General features: G+C 38.1%; 1 protein-coding gene across 1 annotated transcript in view; it reads right to left on the bottom strand.

The window, feature by feature from the left end:
• Window positions 1-21,650, bottom strand: part of NRXN1 (neurexin 1) — a 1,112,161-nt gene that overhangs the window by 557,042 nt on the left and 533,469 nt on the right. Inside the window, 3 exon segments of the mRNA XM_021701263.1 lie at window positions 839-1,029; window positions 2,136-2,517; window positions 14,341-14,463. Of these exon segments, the coding sequence (XP_021556938.1) occupies window positions 839-1,029; window positions 2,136-2,517; window positions 14,341-14,463 (696 nt within the window).

The raw sequence follows: 21,650 nt of genomic DNA, 5'->3' as shown, positions 1-21,650 counted from the left end.
CGGGGGGGGGGAGCTTGTATTCACTGTGGCAGGTGTTTTATTCCTGGGCAAACCACTCAAAGCTCAGACTTCCTCCATTCGTAATAAAATGCTGATAAAACCTTGTCCAATGCTTATTGCCATGTTAAATGAGATGGGATATATGGATATGTTCTTAGTCAATCACAAAGGCCCATTCAAATAGAAACTTCTGTTATTATCTCCTGTTATTGACATGTTTTCTAAGCATTTGTCTTGCTCACTTGAGAAATCCATAGGGAAGGAAAAAGTCTGTTAAACTTTCTTAGCAGCTGGTGATGGAAGCATTCCGACGTGTGTGTGTGTGTGTGTGTGTGTGTGTGTGTGTTGTTGGGGGTGCGGCGAATTCACTGCTGGAGACACAAGGTTATAGGCCAGGATCAGACCCCTATTGGTCAGAGGCTCTGTAAGTATCCGGAAAACCTCACTAAGGAAAAAAAACTAGTAAGCTCTAGAAGAAACTCCTTAGGTATCTAGTTATCTTGACCCCAAATCGATTAAAAACTGTAGGGACTAAAGAAACTTGCAAACAACTTACTCGTCTTTATACTATCAAGACTAAGAACATGTTTTCTCTTTAAATTTTAATCATGCATGCATTCTAGGAGGTTGCATTTTTTGAGCTATTAAAAATACATATGTTTCTGCCACATTAAAGGGAAGAGAGGCTTGTGTGCTGTATTATTAATCATGTGTTGGAAATGAAATTCTGGTCAGTCTTTGCAAACAGTATATACACATGCTCCAAAACAAAGGATCTGTCATGTGAGTGGAGCCCATGTGTGTTGGTGCCTGTTACTCTGATGCAGTGTGCACTTACTTTTGAGGTCCAAGTTCCTGGCTCCCGCGGTGATTTGTGTTGTGATTTTCGTGTCGATCTTGACAGTGTGGAGATTGCTGGTGTCCCTTGATATCATCACATTGTGCCACTGATTGTCATTGAGAGGTTTATTTGAGCTCCCTTTGATGAGGTTAGCACCATTTCCCAAATCAAACACGTAATGTAAGTACCTGGGAAGAAAGCAAAGGTTGAGAAAGTGCCATCACTTTTTGAATTTTTGATGGGAGTCCAACAAGATATTACAAATGGAGATCTTTTTTTCATGTGGTTCAGTCCTTGCTAGAAGTCGGAGAGTGAGTTGTACAGAGGCTCAGTTAACAAGAAAGAAACAATACGATTTCATCCAGGAGGATTACTCATTGTCTGCATTACAGTAAATAGTGAAAATTATTTTTAACATCATGGCCTACAACCCACTTTATGACATTGGAAGGTCACCTTTCACTACTCATTCCCTATTTCCACCACACCCTTCATCTTTTGTCAGTTTCTTGTACCTGCTCTCCTTTTGTCTTGAATGCCTGTTTCTTATATTGGAAATGTGCTCTCAGCCTTCAAGACTCAGCTCTGATACCCACTCCCTGCCTCATACATTTTCCTTATTTCCCTAAAGACTCTCCTGAACCTTTGCACATGATCATCTGAGGCAACTTTTCATAAGGCCTTTCTGTTATATTTATGTGTTCACCTGTTTTAGTGCCTGGTACATTCTCTAGCCCACTGCAGCTATGCTATGATATTGGCTGATTGAATGAATGAGTACCCAAATCAATTAAAAGACATCACATTTTCCTCACTGTTTCAATGAAATTTTACAAAAAATCTTTCCTTCTAAATTCTTCAAGGAATTCTGACACAGAATTAAGTTTGAGTTAATGGGATTTTGTGGAAGTAATCTGATTACTTAATATTAAATAATTAGCATGCATTTCTATACATTTGTAGAAACTCTTTTGTAGAATTATAGTGTGCATAGTAAGTAAACCCACATTTGAAGTGTACGATTCATGGAAGGCTTATCATTATTACAACTCGGTATTATTTGTACCTTGTACATGAAAATGTAGGTATAGAAGACTCTACTGATTTCCTATTAACTTTTAAGATATCTTCATAAGACAAGACGTGATCTGAGCAAATAGATTATTTAAGCCATTCCCCCACACCCCTGCCCACTACCTTAGAAGCCAACACATCTGTTTAATGTCTATTTTTGGATATCGAAGTCCATTTTGCAAATTTTTATTTATTTGTCATTGAACTGACATATACTCACCCTTTAACTAATTCAACCACAATAAAGTCATTTCCATCCCCACTATTATATAGAATTAGTCCATCTAGGGATGTTGTCTTGAACTGGAAAAAAAGATGCATAGAAGTGTAGGCTTGCAGTGTAGCTAAGGCAACATAGCTCGATTTGGTCTTGAAGGTGACAGGGTCTGCTATGATGTTCCTGAAGCCAAACCTGGCATTGAGCTCGCAGTAATCTATGTCACCATTTTTACACAAGTCAATGTATGCCATTCCATTAAATGTCAGGCTCTGCAGGTGTCCAATGAAGTTGGAGGGGACAGAAGACAGATACCGGCGTTCCGTGATGATGCCAGTCTCTATGTTATGAAACTCCAGCCTTGTGTGATCGCCTGCCATTTGACCTGAAAGGCAAGATAATGTATTATTATTATTTTTTTGTATCTGAAAGAAACGCCCAACTTTAGACTTCCATGACAGTATCACATTTTAAAATACAAGGATTCAAATACCCTTTGACATTCAGTTACATATAGTAAAAATATGGCAATGATATTACAGGCTGGATACTTAGTGAAACTTTCTTAGGTCAGGTTTTAATCTCTGTCCAAATTATAGCCTTAACAAAAACCACCTTCGGTAGGCAAAGTTACAGAATTTTTAAAGTAGAAGAAACAAAGGAAGCAAGAAATAGAGAAAAAAGAGAGGAAGGAAGGGAAAGAGGGAGGGAGAGAAAGGAAAAGAAAAAGGAGGGAAGGGAAAGAAGAAAGAAGGGGGGAGGAAAGAAAAGAGAGGGAGGAATTAAGGGCAATGATTGTCCTAAATCATTTTATTAGAAAGTGATACATCTCAGCTTGGTAAGGATGTATTTTTTTTTTAAGATTTTATTTATTCATTTGAGACACAGAGATACACACACAGAGAGAGAGAGAGAGAGAGAGCATGAGCAGGGGGAGAGGCAGAGGGAGAAGCAGGCTTCCCACTGAGCAGGGAGCCTGATGTGGGGCTCGATCCCAGAACCCTGGGATCATGACCTGAGCCGAAGGCAGATGCTTAACCATCTGAGCCACCCAGGAGCCCTGGATGTGCTTTTCTTTATAAAGAAATGCTCTTCAAGGGAAAAAAAAAATGATTGTATATTTTCCTATACTCAATAGATAAAATGAAGGGCTCATCACTATTCTTCCAACAATGAACCATGCAAATGTGTCCGAAGTTAAATATGCACTTTTCATCTTCCCTTTTCTGAGCTAAACAATTCCCACAGTCTTTGCTAGAAGACTCTCAGCCACTGCAGAGTTTCTGTTGATCTCTTCTGGACCCAGGCCATTTTCCTTGCACTTACGTTTTGGATACCTAAAGTGAGTCCCCTCTACTATATCAAGGCATGCCCAATTTTGAAAATATGAGTAAAATTAACTCACATTACCATAAGGCACAATTTTTAAAAACACCCTTGTAGGAAGTTTGGTTGCAGATTTATTTATTGATTGACTTTTCAACTCAGTCCCCATGCCTCTGCATACCACCAAATTACTCTGTCAACCCCAGGAAAGCCCAACCTAATCCCACCTTTACCTAAGGTGATTATTGTAACCTACCTATACTGTTGAAGGTAAAATATACAAAGATATGAAGCTGTTTCTCAGTGTACAACATAAAGCACTCTTATCATTGCTAGTGATTCGCTCCCAGCATCTTGCTCTTGTCTAATTAAACTGTCATTTGCTTTCTTCTGAAACTCAAAAAGGTCATTTAAATTACAATCAAGTTCTTCCTGGTGCTAGCTTCACTACTCAATTTGGCATAATTGGAAAATTTATCGAGCTTGCCCTATCCCATCATCCATAATATTAATGAAAATATTAATTAGAGCCAATCCCAGGATCAGCCCCTGAGAAAATGCACTGAACCTTCCCAGGTGTAATGAAGATCGAACAACCATCTCCGTGGGCATCCCTCGACCAGTATGACAGATTTCCATTTCCTTAGTCAAGACAGTAAAATATTAAGTGGCATTTTGAGGAAATGCTAGTAAGTGAAACATAAAAGGTCTACTTTTTCTCATGCAAGAAAAACTGTCTACATACATAATAGATTTTGATGCTTATAAACTCATTGGTGTAAAAAACTTTCCCCTGAGCTGTACTTAATTCTGCTTAATTTCCACACCTCTTTACTAGTCCTTGATCCTGGTAATAGCATTCCTGCCATCCCTTGACATGTTCTCTTTTCAGCTATTAGTTTTTTTTTTTTTCTGATTCTGTCTCTGCAAATTTTTTTTAATACAAAAAATATGACCGTAAATAATTGTCTCTCCTCCTCCTTCCTCCCCACGATGCCTTCTTGTCTGTCTGATGTAAAAATATTATTAAATCCCTAGCATTTCTGGTTTCTTGTATGACATCATTATTCTCTCCTTCTTCAGTTCTTTTGTTCAATGACCTCAATACTATTCTGTGGGGAATTACCTCGTTGCTAGCAAATACAAGGAGCCTTTAAGAATTTTCAAGTATCACACCAGAAACATTGAATTAATAAGCTATATAAAAGGAAGAATATAAAAAAACTGAAAAAATCATTTGGGCTTTTATACTTCCTTGTGTTTTTTATCTTTTTCATTATATTGAAATCTGAGCCTTAACTCAATGAACCCACCTCCAAGCCTGAAACTTTTTTTTTTCTTAGAAGCTCCATTAGTGAACCAACAGATAGTAAGGAAATGCCACCCCCAGCCCAGCCCCCCTAAATTTCAAATACTTAAAATTAAATATTATCTCCAACTGTCAAGTTCTTGATAGCTCTGAAATGGGGAAACACGTTTTGTTTAGCAGGACCGACAAGTTCAGTGATAAAAATAACAAGTGATGTCTGTTTTCTTTTCTCAAAGGAATAGAATATGTATGCAGAGCATAAATAATAAAAAGGTAGTAAAACAGTTTGGGAACAACCATGGCCCAGTTACAAGAAAAATCATTATGGTCCATGTTCAAGAGTCTATTCTTCCTTTAATAAGCACATATAAATCACATTGACAGTAATGGCAGATATGCTTGCTCGTGAGGGAGATTTAGCACGTAAAAGCCATTATCCACTGACTAGGAAGATATTAACTGCTGCCTTCTAAACATTCTTTTTTTCCCCCTCAGAATTTACTCCAGAGTTTAATCCCCTGGCAGTAATTGTAGCCACCTCTACCATTAGACACATATATTGATTATGAAAAAATAAAGGACATTAAAGGAGATTTTTTTAAGGTTCTAAGCATTTAAAAATGTAGTGTCTTCTCCAGAGATGGAGTGAAAAGAGAATCTCAAGTTAGCAAAATACCTCTGATCAAAGGGTATGGGAATCCCAGATTGACAATCTCCAACGAGAAACAACCACTGGACAGTGTGTCTGCACAGAAATCTTACCATGTAAATCAAATCTTTATACCCAAGCAGATAACACTATCACCTATTGTATGTTTAGTCTTGCTCAGAGTCGGGCTAAATTTCGGCTGCAGAACAAAATAACCCCCAGCCCTACATCAACTTGTTAATTCACTTAAAGTTATTGAGTGTGTGGTGTGTATATGTATGTGTGTCAGGTGGGTGTTGTTAGGTAATGAAGAAATAGTATAGTGAGGAGCAGACTTGGCTCCTGTATTCATAAAACTCATGGATTATTGGGGAAAGGCATACAAAAAGAGGTAAGGAAATAATAAAATATATAATGCAAAATTAAAAAAAAACTTGCAATGAATTTGATAATCAGGGAGTTGTGTCAGTAAGTATGGAATGGGGGGCCTGAGTTAATATTTAAGTTAAATTTGAAGGATTAAAAAGAGAAAGACATGCTGAGAACTGGAGAAGCAAAATGGGGAGGTGGATTCCAGGAAGGGGAAACAGATGAACACAGGCTGAGGTGAAAAAAAGCTAGACAGTGTGGCTGGAGACTCAGGATAAGTGAAATTAGTGGCTCATGGGAAATGGGAAGGAAAGTCACGGGCCAGATAATCATGCACAGCACCTCCTGATTACATTCGTCGGCACCAGAGGGTTTTAGGCAGGCAAAAGCCACAAATCAGAGAGAGAAAGAGAAAAAAAGAGAGAGAGGGAGAGAGAGAGTGCGTGTGTGTGTGTGTGTCTCAATCTCTCTGATGTATGTATAGTAAATTGGAGACAATTTGAAGTAGGATAGTTATAGTAGAAATGGAAAAAAAAGACATGAAATGAGATAATTTTGCAGATATAATCTGCAGGATTTATCAATAATGTATAGATGATGGAGAGGAGGGAAATTGTAAGTGGAAAGAGTTAGGGGGTCCCCAGCAAAAGAAAAATGAGACACGGCTTTCATGACACTAGAGAGAAGTCGTTTTAGCTCTATTTGTCCAAACACATTCTCAGCAGAAATTCCTAGGAGGTGTAAGAATTTCAAAGAAATGCAAAAGCGTCCATAGTTAAGGATATCAAGGGGAAAAAAAAGGAATGCAAAAACTAATGGTCTCTACCAGGCCTGGAAATAGCCTAACCATATCAGAGACAATAAATCAGTGGTAAAAACTTGCAGTGCTGTTTCAAAAGTAAGCAAGACCCTGCATTCCTTACCTGAGATAAAGGCCCAAGACGCTATCCAGTTTATACCGATTCTGGAGCCTACCCAGAGCCCCTTCCCTTGTCCAACAGTTACCTCTGCTTCATTATAATGTTACAGTCTCCGCCCAGGGACGAGCACAAGCTTCATTACCATAATTTACCATGCAGGTATAGGTATGCTTTCTAAGTACACCTGAGCAAGCCTTTACCTGGGATGACAAAGTTCTCCTTTTGGAATATGCTTCCTAACCCTAAAAAAAAAGAACACCTCTCCTCGTGTAGGGAGTCACAGGCTTGGAAATTGTTCCTCGTCATCTCCTTATTTGCTGCAAATACAGTTTGCTTTGTGGGACAACTCCACCTGGTGTCGTCACCGTCTGTAAGTCTCCAAGGAGTAAACTCAGGTTAGCTCCATTACAGGGTGATGATGCCCAGCCTGCTGACTTGAGTAACTGCACGTATGCTAAATGTTGTTCAACAAAAGACACACTAACATATGTCTTTTATAGACATAGTTCAGAATTTTTAGAGAGACTAAGTGATGAGTTGAAACCCAAGAAATCCCTACTTAGGGATCCCATATAGCCTGTAGAACCCTTTTCTGTCCAAGGCCTAGGGAATCCCTTCCTTAAGTTTCTTTCATGTCTCATGACCCTAGGTGAGATGCAGACATTCCCAAGAATGAATGGCCTGTGTATGCACTGTGCTGTGTTTTAACACAGGCTTAAAAGTACATTTAACTCTAATTTAAAGATGAGGTCAAATGTAGGAAGAAATGCATGAAGAGTATCTAGTGCTTTCCTTTAAATATTTTCCTCTTTAGTGATTCCTGACTTGCTATAAAATTCAATTTAAAAAAACACAAAAAACAAAAACCAAAAAAAAAAAAAAATTAAAAAAACCCATTGCTTTCCTGATTCATAGTTGGCTTTGAGTGAAGGTGACTGGAGTGTTTGGAAAAAAAATTCCATTTCTAAATTTAAGCCTCAGTGGCAAGTTTGCATTGCCCACGTTGGAAACTTTTTCCATGCTCTATAAATCAAAGCTTTTTTATTCTTATGAATTGCTGGCTTTTGTGAGATCTCTCACAAAACATAATACCCCAAATATGAATCACCTTGATGAAAATTCACCAATTAAAGGTAAATTGATGTGAAAATAAAACTGTCTTTAGCTCTGTGCAGCAAGATGCTGGGAGCTGGGGGGAAAGAAAAAAGTGAGGTGGAGTATGGGGGGGGAATGCATAATTTGGGTGAATCATCAATATTTACTTGGTTTATATTCCCATTCATCTTTAAACTCTGAGAAAGACCATGTTGGTTTTTACTACTGAAAAAAAAAAAATCAACTCCTACAGAGCAGAGGATAAAATCAAATTTCTGCTCTAAAGCCTTGGGCAATTTTGAGAAAGAGTAAATGGCAAGCTAATTTACTGAAATACTAGTATATATTTTGTTCTTCCTTCAATTTTAAAACACTAGCCAAGTATTTTGCCTCAAAGGGTTTTTCTTGGCAGGAAGAAGTGGAAGCTGCTGGAAAACAATGCCTTTTCCAGTCTTTTGCGAGGGCCAGGTTTACAAGGTTTCTCTAGAAAGGAAAAAAAAAAAAAAAAAAAGAAATAAGAAAGAAAGAAAGAAAAGAAAAGGAGAGAACAGAATGCATTGAGGGCTGACAGAGACAATAGGATTACCACTTATTAGGAGAATTTTGGTAGGATTTAGAAGTGCCGAGTTCCAGCATCCTGCTTTCTGCTCAGGGTCAAGGGTTCAGAGAGAATTGGTGAGGTACACACAGGGAGACTGGACCTGGACCACAGCCCACAGATCCTGGCAGGAGTCGGCAAAGACCCAGTCTCCCACTTAGGACAGGACCAACACGGTTCTTGCAATTCAAAGGACAAACTTGGAAAAGGGTTTTTGGTGAGACCAAGTGCAGAGAAAAGTCAAAAGGAGGCTCTGCCTGACCAAGGTGGGGAGTAGGCAGTGGGGTCAACGATGACTACGATTAAATATCCTGTAAATCCAGAAGAAATGCCTAAGGCCTTTCTGATTTAAATTGTGCTGACATAAAGACAATTAAGAAATGTTCCATTTCTTGCACACCTGAGTTGGTGGACCAAGACTCATAATTTTAATAATATATGCTGAACAAAAACCTGCTAAACAAATGCCTTAGGATATATTTGTCTTCCAAAGTTGGGAATTCTAAAAAGGATTCCTTTTCTTTCAGATCATAAGCCAAACTTCATCAATGGCCTGGGAATTCCTAATGAAGTCTTAGGTGCCAGAGTCCCAGTATGAATCAGCCAAGGAGATATGAGTAACTTTGCCACAAAGAGCTAGTCCATGCTCAGGAACAACACTACAGAAACTGGTGATGGTAGCTTAGGAAGGATTCCTCAACAGAGTCAATTCTCTTGGGAGTTCCCCATTGAATAGGTCACTCATTTGTTGCAAACTAAGTAAGAATCTGTTAATTCTGTTTCCTAACATTACGATTGCTGGTGGTAGATAAATGCATGGCCATTTAAGTAACAAAGGAATGATGTATTCACTGAAAGTTGAAAGTTGAAGAAGGCAATTCACTGAGGTAGAACATAGCCGTTCACTTAGAACCTTAATAGGAATCTATGCAACTGAAAATATATATCTTGAATTTTCTAGGAAAATTAGATGGCAATTCATTTAGGGGCCATTTCTAGAATTTTCTATGTTACACTGATCATATTCACACTCTGTTCATTCATCACTTCTTAATTCAAAATGTGTTGCACTGATTTTAAAAGCATGCTAATGTACGTACTTCCAAGTGTAAGTATATATGAATGGGAAGGAAAAATTAAATTGAAATAAATTAATTGTATTTCAAATGAACACTGTAACTACACTAAAAGAAAGGAAGGTAGGAAGAAAATTTAAAAAAAAAAGGGAGGGAGAGAAGGAAGGAAGAAAACAAACCAAGTTATCATCCAAGTTACTTATAAACTCAGCATTTGATTTTATCTGTTAAGTCTTAGGCATTGGGGAATAAGAATCACAAACTAATCCTGAATTTTTTTTTAGTTGATTCATTACTTGTAGTAGTATGGGCAATTTCAAGTAATCCTGAAACTATTTTAGATTCATTGTTGGATGTAGCACGTAACTGACATCACTGGGAGCAAGGATCCCACCATAGAAGAAGGAACATGGAAACACAGAATGTGGGAAGTGAAGAAACAATGAGGTCGAGATGGAGGTACCACTGTGAACTCATATTTTCTAAAATATGCGTATATGCATGTCTATGTGCACATGTATTTTTTTGTAGATTAGCATCCACTGTTTGGATGATTTGGGTTTTATCAAAAGGAGTAGAAATAAGGAGTTAGTACCTAAGGTCATGTGCAAATGTTATGAACACATAGCAGCCGGCAACAAGGACAGGTGAAAACCACAGAGGAACATTCTTCAGTTCAGTGTGTGTATATTTATATATATATGCAGGTACGTGTAGATACTTGAATATATTTCCTATCTTTGCCTGCTGAAAGGATCAGGAAACAAATATACTTGAGGAGCATTGAGCACACCAACCACCCAGATCTTGGTCTATAATATCAGTTGTGACTAAATGAAGACTGAAGGGCTGATTCCAGGGCTTGGGTAAGGTAGGTATAAGCTGGGCCTGGAATGTCCTGTCACGGCAGAAAGTAAGGAAGGGCAAAAACAAACAAACAAAAACAAAAAAACCCCTGAAAATGGTGGGGTGGGGCATGTCACAATATGACAAAGACCAACTTCATGGGATTCACACTGGCCCAAAATAATTTAGTAAAGTAATTATAAACTGTTTGAAAAACAGAAACTCGTGGGTCCATACCAATAAGGAAGAAATAAAGGAAGGAAGGAAAGAAGGAAGGATGAGTGGAAGGAAAGGAGAGAGAAAAGGAAGGGAGAAAGGAAAATGAAAGGAAAAAAAGGAAAACAAGGAAAAGGAAAAAAGAAATATTGGAGGTGGAAAATAATCACTTTGTAACTACCGCAGGGAAGACTGGATCAGGAGAAAATCTTCAGTGGATGCTAAATCTAGGGTGAACCTCTGATGAGGCACAGGCTATTTTCATGGTCTTAACGTCTCTCCACAGACAGTTTATTAGTGGAAAGGGAGAAAACCTACCCTTCATGCAGTGGAGAAACTGGACAGAGTGTTGACCCATCACCGGTCAAGGACAGGGACGTCCTGTGCCTTCAGATGGGACACTGGAAGGAGGCCACAATGACACCTATGTAATATTCCACCCCAAAATGCAAAACCCGACTTTAATCATGAGAAAACATCAAACACAAAATGAGTGACTCTGCAGTGACAGAAGGTGGGAGGTTTATAGATTTCAAAAATGTCAATGTCATGGCAGACAAAAAAAAAGTTGATGGAAATTTTTCAGATGAAAGAAGGCTAAAGAGACCTGAAAACTATATGCAGTGTCTGACCCCAGGCTGCACACTGTGCTGGAAGGGAAATGTTATAAAAGACAACACTGGGTCAACCGACTAAATTGGAGTATGGAGGACAGAACGGATAAAATATATTGCATCCAAGCAACATTTACTGAAGTTGGTAACTCTTTGTTATGTAGGGAATATCATTATTTTTAGAAAATGCACACTGAAGTAGTTAGGGGTAAACAGCCATTTTGTATTTAGTTTTTGCTCAACTGGTTATGGAAAAAAAAAAAGGAGAGAGAAAGTGAAAATGTCAAAGGAAATGGGATACAATGTTCACAAGAGTAAAGATATATCAGTGTTCTTTGTACTGTTTTTATTTTTTTAATTTCTTAATTTTTTAGAAGATTTTATTTATTTATTTGAGAGAGAGAGAGTGTGAGCATGAGTGGGGGTAGGGGCACGGGAGAAGGACAAGCAGACTCCTCACTTAGTGTGGAGCCCAAAGCGAGGCTCAATCCCACAACCCTGAGATCACGACCTGAATCAAAACCAAGAGTCGGTCGCTCAACTGACTGAGCAACCCAGGTGCCCTAGTACAGTATTTATTTTTGAATGTTTTTTTTTTGTAAATTTGAAATTATTTCTAAATAAAATTTAACAAAATGTGTTACACCATACTTTTGTTTCTATCCTTTCTTCATCCACTGTAGTTCAGGACTTATGACTCTACATCCTGAAGCAATCTAATACACTGACACAGGATTTATTTTGCTCAAAAAATATTCTCTCAGCTTACTCTCAAGCTTTCCAGTTGCCTGGAGGTCCGTGAAAAATAAACACCTTCGTTGAGAGCATTGACCCATTTGCCCCAAAAGGCCATTCTAGCCCTGTCAACTACCATATGGATGCATGAAGCAAAACAAAACTATGTCCCCTGAACATTAGTTGTGTAGCCCCATCAGAACCATTCTGCCCTGTATGAATGCTCCCCCACATAATTTTATCATCTGCATCACCCTCTCTTTAAAGCCTAGTTCTAGTGTAATCTTTAATTAATTTTAAGATTAATTTAATCTCTCTCTCACCTCTCTGTCATTTCTTTCTCTCTTGTCTCTCCTCCCTCTCCTGTGCTTCCCACACCCCTTACTTTGTCTCTTTCTCTCTCTGTGAGGTTCATTTGCTTGACTGATTCTGAGTGTCCATAATGACTGTTCGGCATATTCTACAGGAATAAGTACTTGTCTTTGAATTATACACTTATTAGGATATTAATGAATATAAAGCAATGGACCATGAGTCAAAAAACAAATCAACAACAACAACAATATAAACAAGCCTAGGTCCTCTTCTAAGTTCTGACAACAGTGGCATTTCAAAGAAATGTTGTTAGTGGCAAGGGAGAACCCCTTTGAACCTCAGTTTCATCATCTGTAAAGTGAGGATGCATATGTCCTGTCCATTTCATTGCGCTGTGTGAGATTTAAGACACACTTAGGGACTGACGAATGTTCCTGTACTTTTCACATGTCCCTCTCCCCGGGAGCTATGTATTCAAAATCTCTTAAACATGACCTTTGACACTAACCCCTCATTTCTACTCCTTTTGATAAAACTCAAATTGTCCAAATGATGGATGCTACTCTACAAAAACGATTCATTCCTCTTCTAAGGACCATCCTTGACCAAAACTAGCTGAACTTCAGTTGACACTCCTGCCAAAGCCCGGCAAAAATTCTGCTTTCCTTTCCTAAGTTCACACTGTTCCTTAGAGCCTTCTCATGTTCGGCAATTTTGAATAAGGGCTTATGCTAACAGCTTTCTGGTTGATTTTCTTCCTCAGAAAACAAGATGATATAACATAGTAGTGGTTTCTAAATGCTAATCTATGAACCGGCTGCATGAGAGTCCCCTCTGAAGAGATTTTCAACAAACAAATTAAAAAAAATCCCCAAACCTAAAACAAAACAACAACAACAAAATGAAAAGAACAACAGTTCCTGGGCTCTTCCTAGACTTTCCCTGATGTCAGGCCAGGAAGTGGTCCTTTTAAAGCTCTTCAGGTGATTCTGAAATAAAGCTGCACCTACATGTAGAAAAAAGTTCTGGAAAGCCATTAAGGGCTATTGAAATGTAAGATAGTAAAGACAGCTAGAAGTTGGTAGTTTGGTTCATTTGAACTCAGAAATGATTCTCTCGAAAGTTAAAATCCCACACATGCTATTTCCACATTGACAGAATCAACTGATCTCTGATCATGGGAACCCCTTAGGACTGAATGTAGGACACACTTCCCTGCTTCACAAGGACTTTCTTGTACATTGTTCCAAAATAATTAATAATTTTAGAGATGTTCCCTAAAAAAAGAAAAGAGTTAATATCCCAGTGGGTCATGTGCTTGGAGTTATCTTCAGCAGAGAGAACAAAGGTGCACCAATTCCTCTTTCATTCGGTTTCCCTAAGTCCCTGGGGGGTGGACTTTTATACAGTTCACCTCAGTGAGGAATCTACATATCAGGGATTGAACATGACATCTTTAATATTAGAGTTTAACCAACTGAGGTAAATGGCCAGACTTCTAATGCTAAAGTGGTTCATCCGACAGAATGCCAGCATATCTATCAATTTCCCTAGACACTAAAAAGTATAACTTGCGGCTGTTCATTGCCAAAATATATAAAAAAACAAAGAAATTGAACAGAAATTGGCATGTAAACAATGACTTCAATATTTTATGAGGCCCTAAGATATTTATCAAGCCACAACACTGAAATATGTAACATCTTCTTTTTTTTTAAGATTTTATTTATTTATTTATTTGAGAGAGAGAGCAAGAAACAGCATGAGAGGGGATCGGGTCAGAGGGAGAAGCAGGCTCCCTGCCGAGCAGGGAGCCCGATGCGGGACTCGATCCCGGGACTCCAGGATCATGACCTGAGCCGAAGGCAGTGGCTCAACCAACTGAGCCACCCAGGCGCCCATATGTAACATCTTCTTAAATTACAGGAAAGAACATGACATGAAAGTATCGCTCATTTGAGAGAAAAAACATTTAACATGCTGCTTATTAAATGTCACTGTTGCTGGAAAAATTGGAACGAAAAAATGAACTGTGTGTATCAGCGTCAAGTTGTGTAGTTGGTTTTCATAGTCACCTGTAAGAAATGGGAAGGACTAAAGCTTCAGCAAAAGAAAAAGCAATGGAAACAGGGGGATTTACCTGTCATGGCCTGTTGGTCATCCACGGTTAACTTTAAACTTTTTCCTCGACGGACCACACGCACTGTGTGCCATTCGTTATCATTGAGGTTATAGCCGGCAAAAAGGGTCTCGGGACCTTTGCCTGTAGAATATGCCAAACAGTCATTATGGACACTCAGAATCAGTCAAGCAAATGAACCTCACAGAGAGTGAGAGAAAGAGACAAAGTAAGGGGTGTGGGAAGCACAGGAGAGGGAGGAGAGACAAGAGAGAAAGAAATGAGAGAGAGGTGAGAGAGAGAGAAGAGACTGGCTGGATCAATTTTCAAGCCCATTAGAGTCAGAGCAAGCAAGGAAAATGACAAGTTAACAGACATTCAGGTGTGACACTTTGAGAAGAATCTTTAACATTATGCATTGATCAGACAAGTGAATGAACCTTGTTGTCATAAATAGGCACAGTCAATATAGCATCGGGAAGCCTCCCAAATTTACACACACTTGCTTGTTGTTGTTGTTGTTTTTCCCAGGGAATTCTCTGATCTTTGCAGTTATGGCTTTCTTATTAATGAAGCAGATAGCAGTGTTGTAGCCTCTGACTTCTGGGAGAGAGCCGACCATAAGTAATTAGCTAAGCATCTTCAGCCAGAGCAACTAGCTGATTAGATTCTGGTGAGGAGACTGCGCTGGGCGGGGTTGTGTGATGGCTACTCTTGACTCTTACATCACGTACCTCCAATGTTCATCAAATTCTTAAGTTTATGGAATGTCGTATCTAAAAACTAAGTCTAGTGGAGTGGGTTTAGATAAAAGTATTGACTGTAGGAAATGAAAAGAAAAGGTCACAGCCAATTAAGGTCTAAGTGTTGGGTGGGAAGGAAGAAAGAAAAGTGAGATTGAACAGCACTAGAGGGCAGGAATTCCCAGCTGAGGACCAAAAGAAAAAAGGCAAGAAATGAAACCACCTGGGAAAGGAGCTGCCAGTGAATCTATGTAAATCCATACAAATGGATTTACATTGGCTTGGAACAGACAAATCATTTCAGAAAGTTGTTTTGTGGAAATTACTGAAATGACAAAGTTAGACAAACATCCCTATTCCATGTAAAAACAAAGCAAGGGAAAAAAAAACTTTAATATGCCTGGAAATTTTTTAATTAAAAAAGTATTTCCACTAATCTGACACTATGATTCACAGAGAAAAAGTAATGAGACGTTTTTAAAGATACATTATTTGGGGATGGATTTTCCCCCTGTTTTCCAAGTACTGAAATGTGTTGGTATGCTAAAATAATGGAAGACGTGACATCATTGAGTTTCATGACTTTCAATAGATTCAGGATCAGGGTTGGGTTCATAATTTCTTCAACCAAATTCTACCAGCAAAACCAATCAATGTCCAAGACTCATAGGAGGACATAGAAAAGGCCAAGAAGGAGAAAGAGAAGAAAGGAAAGAAAGAAAGAAAGAAAGAAAGAAAGAAAGAAAGAAAGAAAGAAAGAAAGAAAGAAAGAAAGAAAGAAAGAACGAACAGAACCAAGTAGAAGAACCTCAGTAGTCCATCCAACAGCAGATCATTGTTTGCTTTCGGTATTGCTGGCTATCCTGATTTCTCTCTTAGGATATAATAGGAGCAAGCTCCGCTTTTCTTGGTTGGGGTTTCTCTGGGGCTTAAAACAAACCAGTGGGATAAGCTAAATTTTGCAGGAGGAACTGCTTCATGTCTTTAAAAGAAAGCATCATTAAGATGAGAAATAATCTTTTTGTTTCTTCAGAAAAGTTAAATTACACATCCGGATACATGAATAAAAACGAGTCTAGACAGAGCAGTTTTGAGAGATTGATCACTAAATAACTAGAGGAAGCCTCTTAGTTCAGCAACTGCAAAAAAAAAAAAAAAGGCAAAAAAAAAGCTTTGAGACCAAATGTTGAAAGCAAGTTCCACGATCAAAGGAACTCTTTCTAGTTTCAACAGTGAAGAAAGAAGCGCTTAATAACTCTGCAGAATCTTAGCATCCTACTGGCAGCAAGGGTCATTCTTAGTTTTGATCTTTGAAAAGAGAATATATCATGTTAAAGTTATTTTTATAGGGGAGACTTTTTCTCTTAGAAATATGTGCTTTTGAAGCAGCTTCACTCCCGTTCTCTTAATTTTAAAAGTGTTTTGTCAAGAAAAAGAAGCTTAGGGATGATACCATCATTTTACCACATTCTGGGCTTGATCTTGCTCTCAAGGCATAATGCTTAATCTATGAAACAACTATTTCCATAACAACAGGCCAAAATCCAATTAAAAATAACCCTTTGGTTCATAAAAATCTCTGTGGGCCAACTTGAAGCTCCTTTCTTGCATTATTAAAAATGTGAAGAGATTGATTTTGGAAGACAAGGTTTTAAAAAATGCACTTAATATTCTCAGTTCAAAACAGTATTGTTATTTGTGCAACTTGAAGTGTAATGGACAAGGAGTTAAGAATTGTGGTTGCTAGCCCTTGATTTGCTACTAAGAGAGAAGTTGGGCCGGTAAATGTTATTATGTGCCAGGCATTTTGTCTGTTAACTTATTTCATCTTTACATTGTTAACATTTTGCAGATGTGGAACTGAAGGCCTAGGAAACTAAAACTTCTTGCCTCAAGGTCACACAGCTAAAATGTGATAGAAAAGTGTTCCATTTTAGGTTTAAAGGACTCAAAGCCTGCATGCTTTCACCTGCATTAGCCTGCCTCCTAACTATATGACCTTTGGCTAGAAGCAAAACTTCTCAGTTGCCCTACATCTAAATGAAGGGAATGGGAAAGTTGCTCTTTGTTATGACTTCCCGCTTGCTCTACAGAATGATCACAATCTTACACACCCTCTGCATAAGTCATGGTAGATGGAAACCTCTAAAACGGCATACCATACCTCCAAACGTACTAAAGGCATGATATAGAAGGGCCATCATTTTGGGACTGAGTCCACATAATTGGCAGGGTTTTTTAAAATGATTTTATTTATTTATTTGAGAGAGAGAGAGAGAGCACAAGAGGGGGGAGCGGGAGAGGGAGAAGCAGACTCCCTGCTGAACAGGGAGCCCGATGCGGGACTCGATCCCAGGACTCTGGGATCATGACCTGAGTTGAAGGCAGATACATAGTCGACTGAGCCACTCAGGCGCCCCCATAATCAGCAATTTGTAAAAAAACATACAGTTTTTGGTGGTGTCAACAAACCTACTTAAGAAAGGGAGGAAATGGTGTGGATGATATCTGTAATGCCTTAGAGATCTCACACTCTCACATTTAAAACCTATGGAATTGGTAAAGAAAGGTGGCTTCACTGTTTTAATTTTGAGTTTGAGAGTCCTTTGTCCTGTTGTAAAAATGTTAATGGCAAAATTATAGTCCCTACAGCCATGGATGATCTGAATTCCTTTTGAGATTTCCTCTTCTTTAGAGGATATCAAAATACTGGCAGTAACATCTTTCTCCCAGCATTAATGTGAATGTTACGGGCTGCATGTTCATTGGTTGAAGCCCTAATCCCTCATGTGATGGTGTTAAGAAGGAGGTGGGGCCTTTGAGAGGTGATGAGGTTTAGATGAAGTCATGAGGGTAGAGCCTCATGACAGGATGGGTTATCTGAGAAGAAGAGACATCAGAACTCTTTCTCTCCATCATGGAAGGACACAGAAAGAAGGTGGCAATCTGCAAGCAAGGAAGAAGGCTCTCACCGAGAACCAAACCTGCCAACAGTGACCTTGGACTCACAGTCCAGAACTATGAGAAATAAATGTTTGCCATTCAAGTCACACAGTCCATGGCATTTGTTATAGGAGTCCAAGTAGACATAGTAAGCAATATTCTAAAGATTTTAAAGAAAGCCAATAGCATTGTTTCTATTTTAAAGATAATCATTCCTTATGTTTTGAAGGGAGTTAATATTTGCTTGTAATTTTACACTTGATTCTCACTGTAACCTATTATTTAAGTCATAGAGATTTTTTTCCCCATATTTTAGTTAAGAAAGAGGATTTAGAAAGGTTGAGTGTATTATTATAAGACTCAGAGTCAGTAAGGAGTGGAATTAAGACTGAAATCTTGAGGTCTTCTAAGCCCCTTCTAGTGTCCTTTCCACAGGCCCCAAAATGATCTGCAGACAGTAAAAGAAAGGTACAGTGTGGCTGAATGACAACAGCTAATATTTAACCAGACTGGATCACAAGTCAGCTCTATAGGATAATGCTGTGTTAAAGAATTTTAGAACTAGAAGGGATGTGGGAGGTAGAGCAGCCCATGGAGCCGTCTACAAACACCTTGAGGTCTGAAGCAATTAGATGATGTTCTGCTATTTAAATGAAGAGCCCAGTTCCCCAGACTAGCAGTCTAGTGAAATTTCTTTAAATTATTCTGCCATTATATTATGCTGAACTAGACTGAACTTCTTGAAGAACACCAAGATCTGACTCTATGATTTGGTCCATGACTGTGATTTGTTCTGCATCTAAAGTGAAAGTCAGGCAAGAATAAATACTGCTTCCTAACAGTATTTAACAGGGCTTAAGTTATGGTATAAGTGTTTGTTTTCTAGTTGGTGGTATCCACTAGGTTTTCTGGTGACTCTGTAGCTAACAGTTTTTAATTTACATTCATTTAAATAATTTAAAGTCATTCATTACAGATGGAAGTAGACACAAAAACATTTCAGTTTTCCTCAGTCTAGTTCAACTTGATTGTCCTTTTATAACCTACCCATGTAAGAAGTTCATCTGTCTTTACAATTTTACCCCTAAGAAGGGTTGAAGATAACCTCAACTTGAGGCATAGGACAGAGAGGAAGGGGATGTGTGTGGGAGTGAGGGGTGGATTCAGTAGTTAGTCATACAGATCCTTCTTTGAAATCTACTACTACAGAGCCTTGATTGAACCACTAGGACTTGATAAAAGATGATAGCTATTTTTGACCAGATTAGTAACCACATTTGCTAGTTACTTTTTACCTTCATAACTTTTTACCTTCATAACTTCATAACTTCACTATAGGAGGGGATGGTGGAGAAAATTAGATTTTTTCCCTAGGTCTTCTATCAACAAATTATGTCACCTTAAGTAAGTCATTTATCTTTTCTGTTCCTCATATTTCATCTATAAAATGAGGATACTTGGTAGGAACATAACAAAAATACTCTCCTGTAAGCCAACTTAATAAACATTTTGTCATTCTTGGAAGGAAGAGAACTAGCCTTGTACCATTTCCAACCTTGTGGCAACATGAAAGAGTACAATATTATAGTGAAGTTCTCTAAATTCATGAGATGTAATTATTGTCATTGGCAATTTCATCATTTTTATTTTGACATGGATAGGCAGAAGACAGAGAGAACTTCACTGAGGTATTCTAGACCCAGAATTACTAAGCTCAAATGAAACCAGTAGGACAATATTGATATATACTAACAAATCTGTTTATTAATTTATGTAGTCAAATTTTAAGGAGGAGAGCTGTTTTTGTCATCTTGGTATCACTCAGAATTTAGTACCAAATAATCAGGAAATGGTCAGTCAGGAGCAGGAAACGCACCATTATGTACCGGGATATACCCCTGCTTAATGAAGGGCTTCACTCAGGAAACTAAATCACAGATCAGAGGGTTATGTGGTGAAATAGTGATCTTTAAGAAACCCTTTCTTTTAACTATAGTAATTTATTCTCTCCTCTGTTTAAAGAATCAGATCAGGACTGGGCAGTGTTGGAGACTCTGACCCAGTATCTCTCTAAGCTTGCCTTATTTTTTTTTTTAAAGATTTTATTTATTTATTTGAGACAGAGAGAATGAGAGAGAGAGAGCACATGAGAGGGGGGAGGGTCAGAGGGAGAAGCAGGCTCCCTGCCGAGCAGGGAGCCCGATGCGGGACTCGATCCAGGGACTCCAGGATCATGACCTGAGCCGAAAGCAGTCGCTTAACCAACTGAGCCACCCAGGCGCCCTAAGCTTGCCTTATTTCAGAACAAATATAGTTGTGCAATGTGAAAATCCAGAAGCTAAACTGGGGCAGTGATTTTATTATTATTTTTTTTAAATCAGTGGAATTATTTTTTTTTTTCTACCTGTAATCTTGCATAAAGAACATAAAAATGATGTAAAATGGCAGTTGCCCTGCTACTTAAAAAGCAAGCTAACCTGGTCCCTGAGGCACCACCCAGAACACCTGGACTCTACAGAATCTTCTAGCTGGTTCATTTCTCCCTTTAGAAAAAGGATTTTCTTTATCAGAAAACACCAGAAAGGCTTTTAAAAACCATGTGCAAGTAACCCTTTGCTTTTAAAATCAGATTTGATTAAAAAAATGTCATTTATGAATTAAAAAAAAAACAACTATTCTTCCAGAACATCACTGATTATGTATATCAAGGTTCAGAGCTCTTCAAAGCTACTGTTGTTAGTCTATGTACAATATCCTCTTGCATGAGTTCTCAACACACCCTTAATTGCGAAGTCCAAATTTATAGGCTCTCTTCTGAAGATTTTGTAGGCCATTTCCTCCTAGGTCATGTGAGTTATGGAATAGGCTGCCTCTCCTTATTTCTAGCCATAAGGAAACCAAGATTTAGGATTTGTGCTTAATTTGATCAACTAGATTATTTTCCTTCCTTTAACTTTTCTTTCTTTCTCTTTCTTTCTTTCTTTCTTTCTCTTTCTTTCTTTCTTTCTTTCTTTCTTTCTTTCTTTCTTTCTTTCTTTCTTCCTTTCTTTTCTCCCTTTGTTTCTTTTTTTGCATACTGGCTTTTCTCCACAATGAATTTTTTAAAATACTTTTGTTAATCACTTTAAATTCTATTTGGAAGTATTGCGGCATAAATCAGTAAGTTAATTTATTTAATGAAGAAAAGAATAGCTTCTAAGAGATGTATACATAATTAATTCAACTCTCCCTTGTTACAGATAGTTCCATGGGAGGTTAGTCTATATTTCCAACAAGATTAAATGAGCCTTCATTGACCAATATCAGGTTTGTTTGCAAGTGTACTTAATTAATTTTCATATTTGTGATGTATATTTTTTGAACCAAAATATACATAATAAAATGCACATAATACTAATTTTAGATCCTTTTTGGAAGATAGCCTTATGTGAAAATGTTTTGTGAAACCACTTATACTAGTTTTTGAATGTGGGGGGAAAAAATAGTAAAGAGCAATAGAGAAGAATGAACAAAGCTAATGGATCTATGAAGCAATGTGATCAAAGATGTTTAGTAGACGAAAATGACAGCTGTCTCCGGATGAATGGATGTGGCTGGAGAAAAGCAAACCCATACCAATTAAACTCTGATTTTTAAAGCACTTAG

This window comes from Neomonachus schauinslandi, chromosome 10 (genome assembly GCF_002201575.2).
Source record: "Neomonachus schauinslandi chromosome 10, ASM220157v2, whole genome shotgun sequence".
Taxonomy (NCBI): domain Eukaryota; kingdom Metazoa; phylum Chordata; class Mammalia; order Carnivora; family Phocidae; genus Neomonachus; species Neomonachus schauinslandi.
Note: the sequence above shows the minus strand (reverse complement) of the source record. Positions and strands in the feature narration are given on the sequence as shown.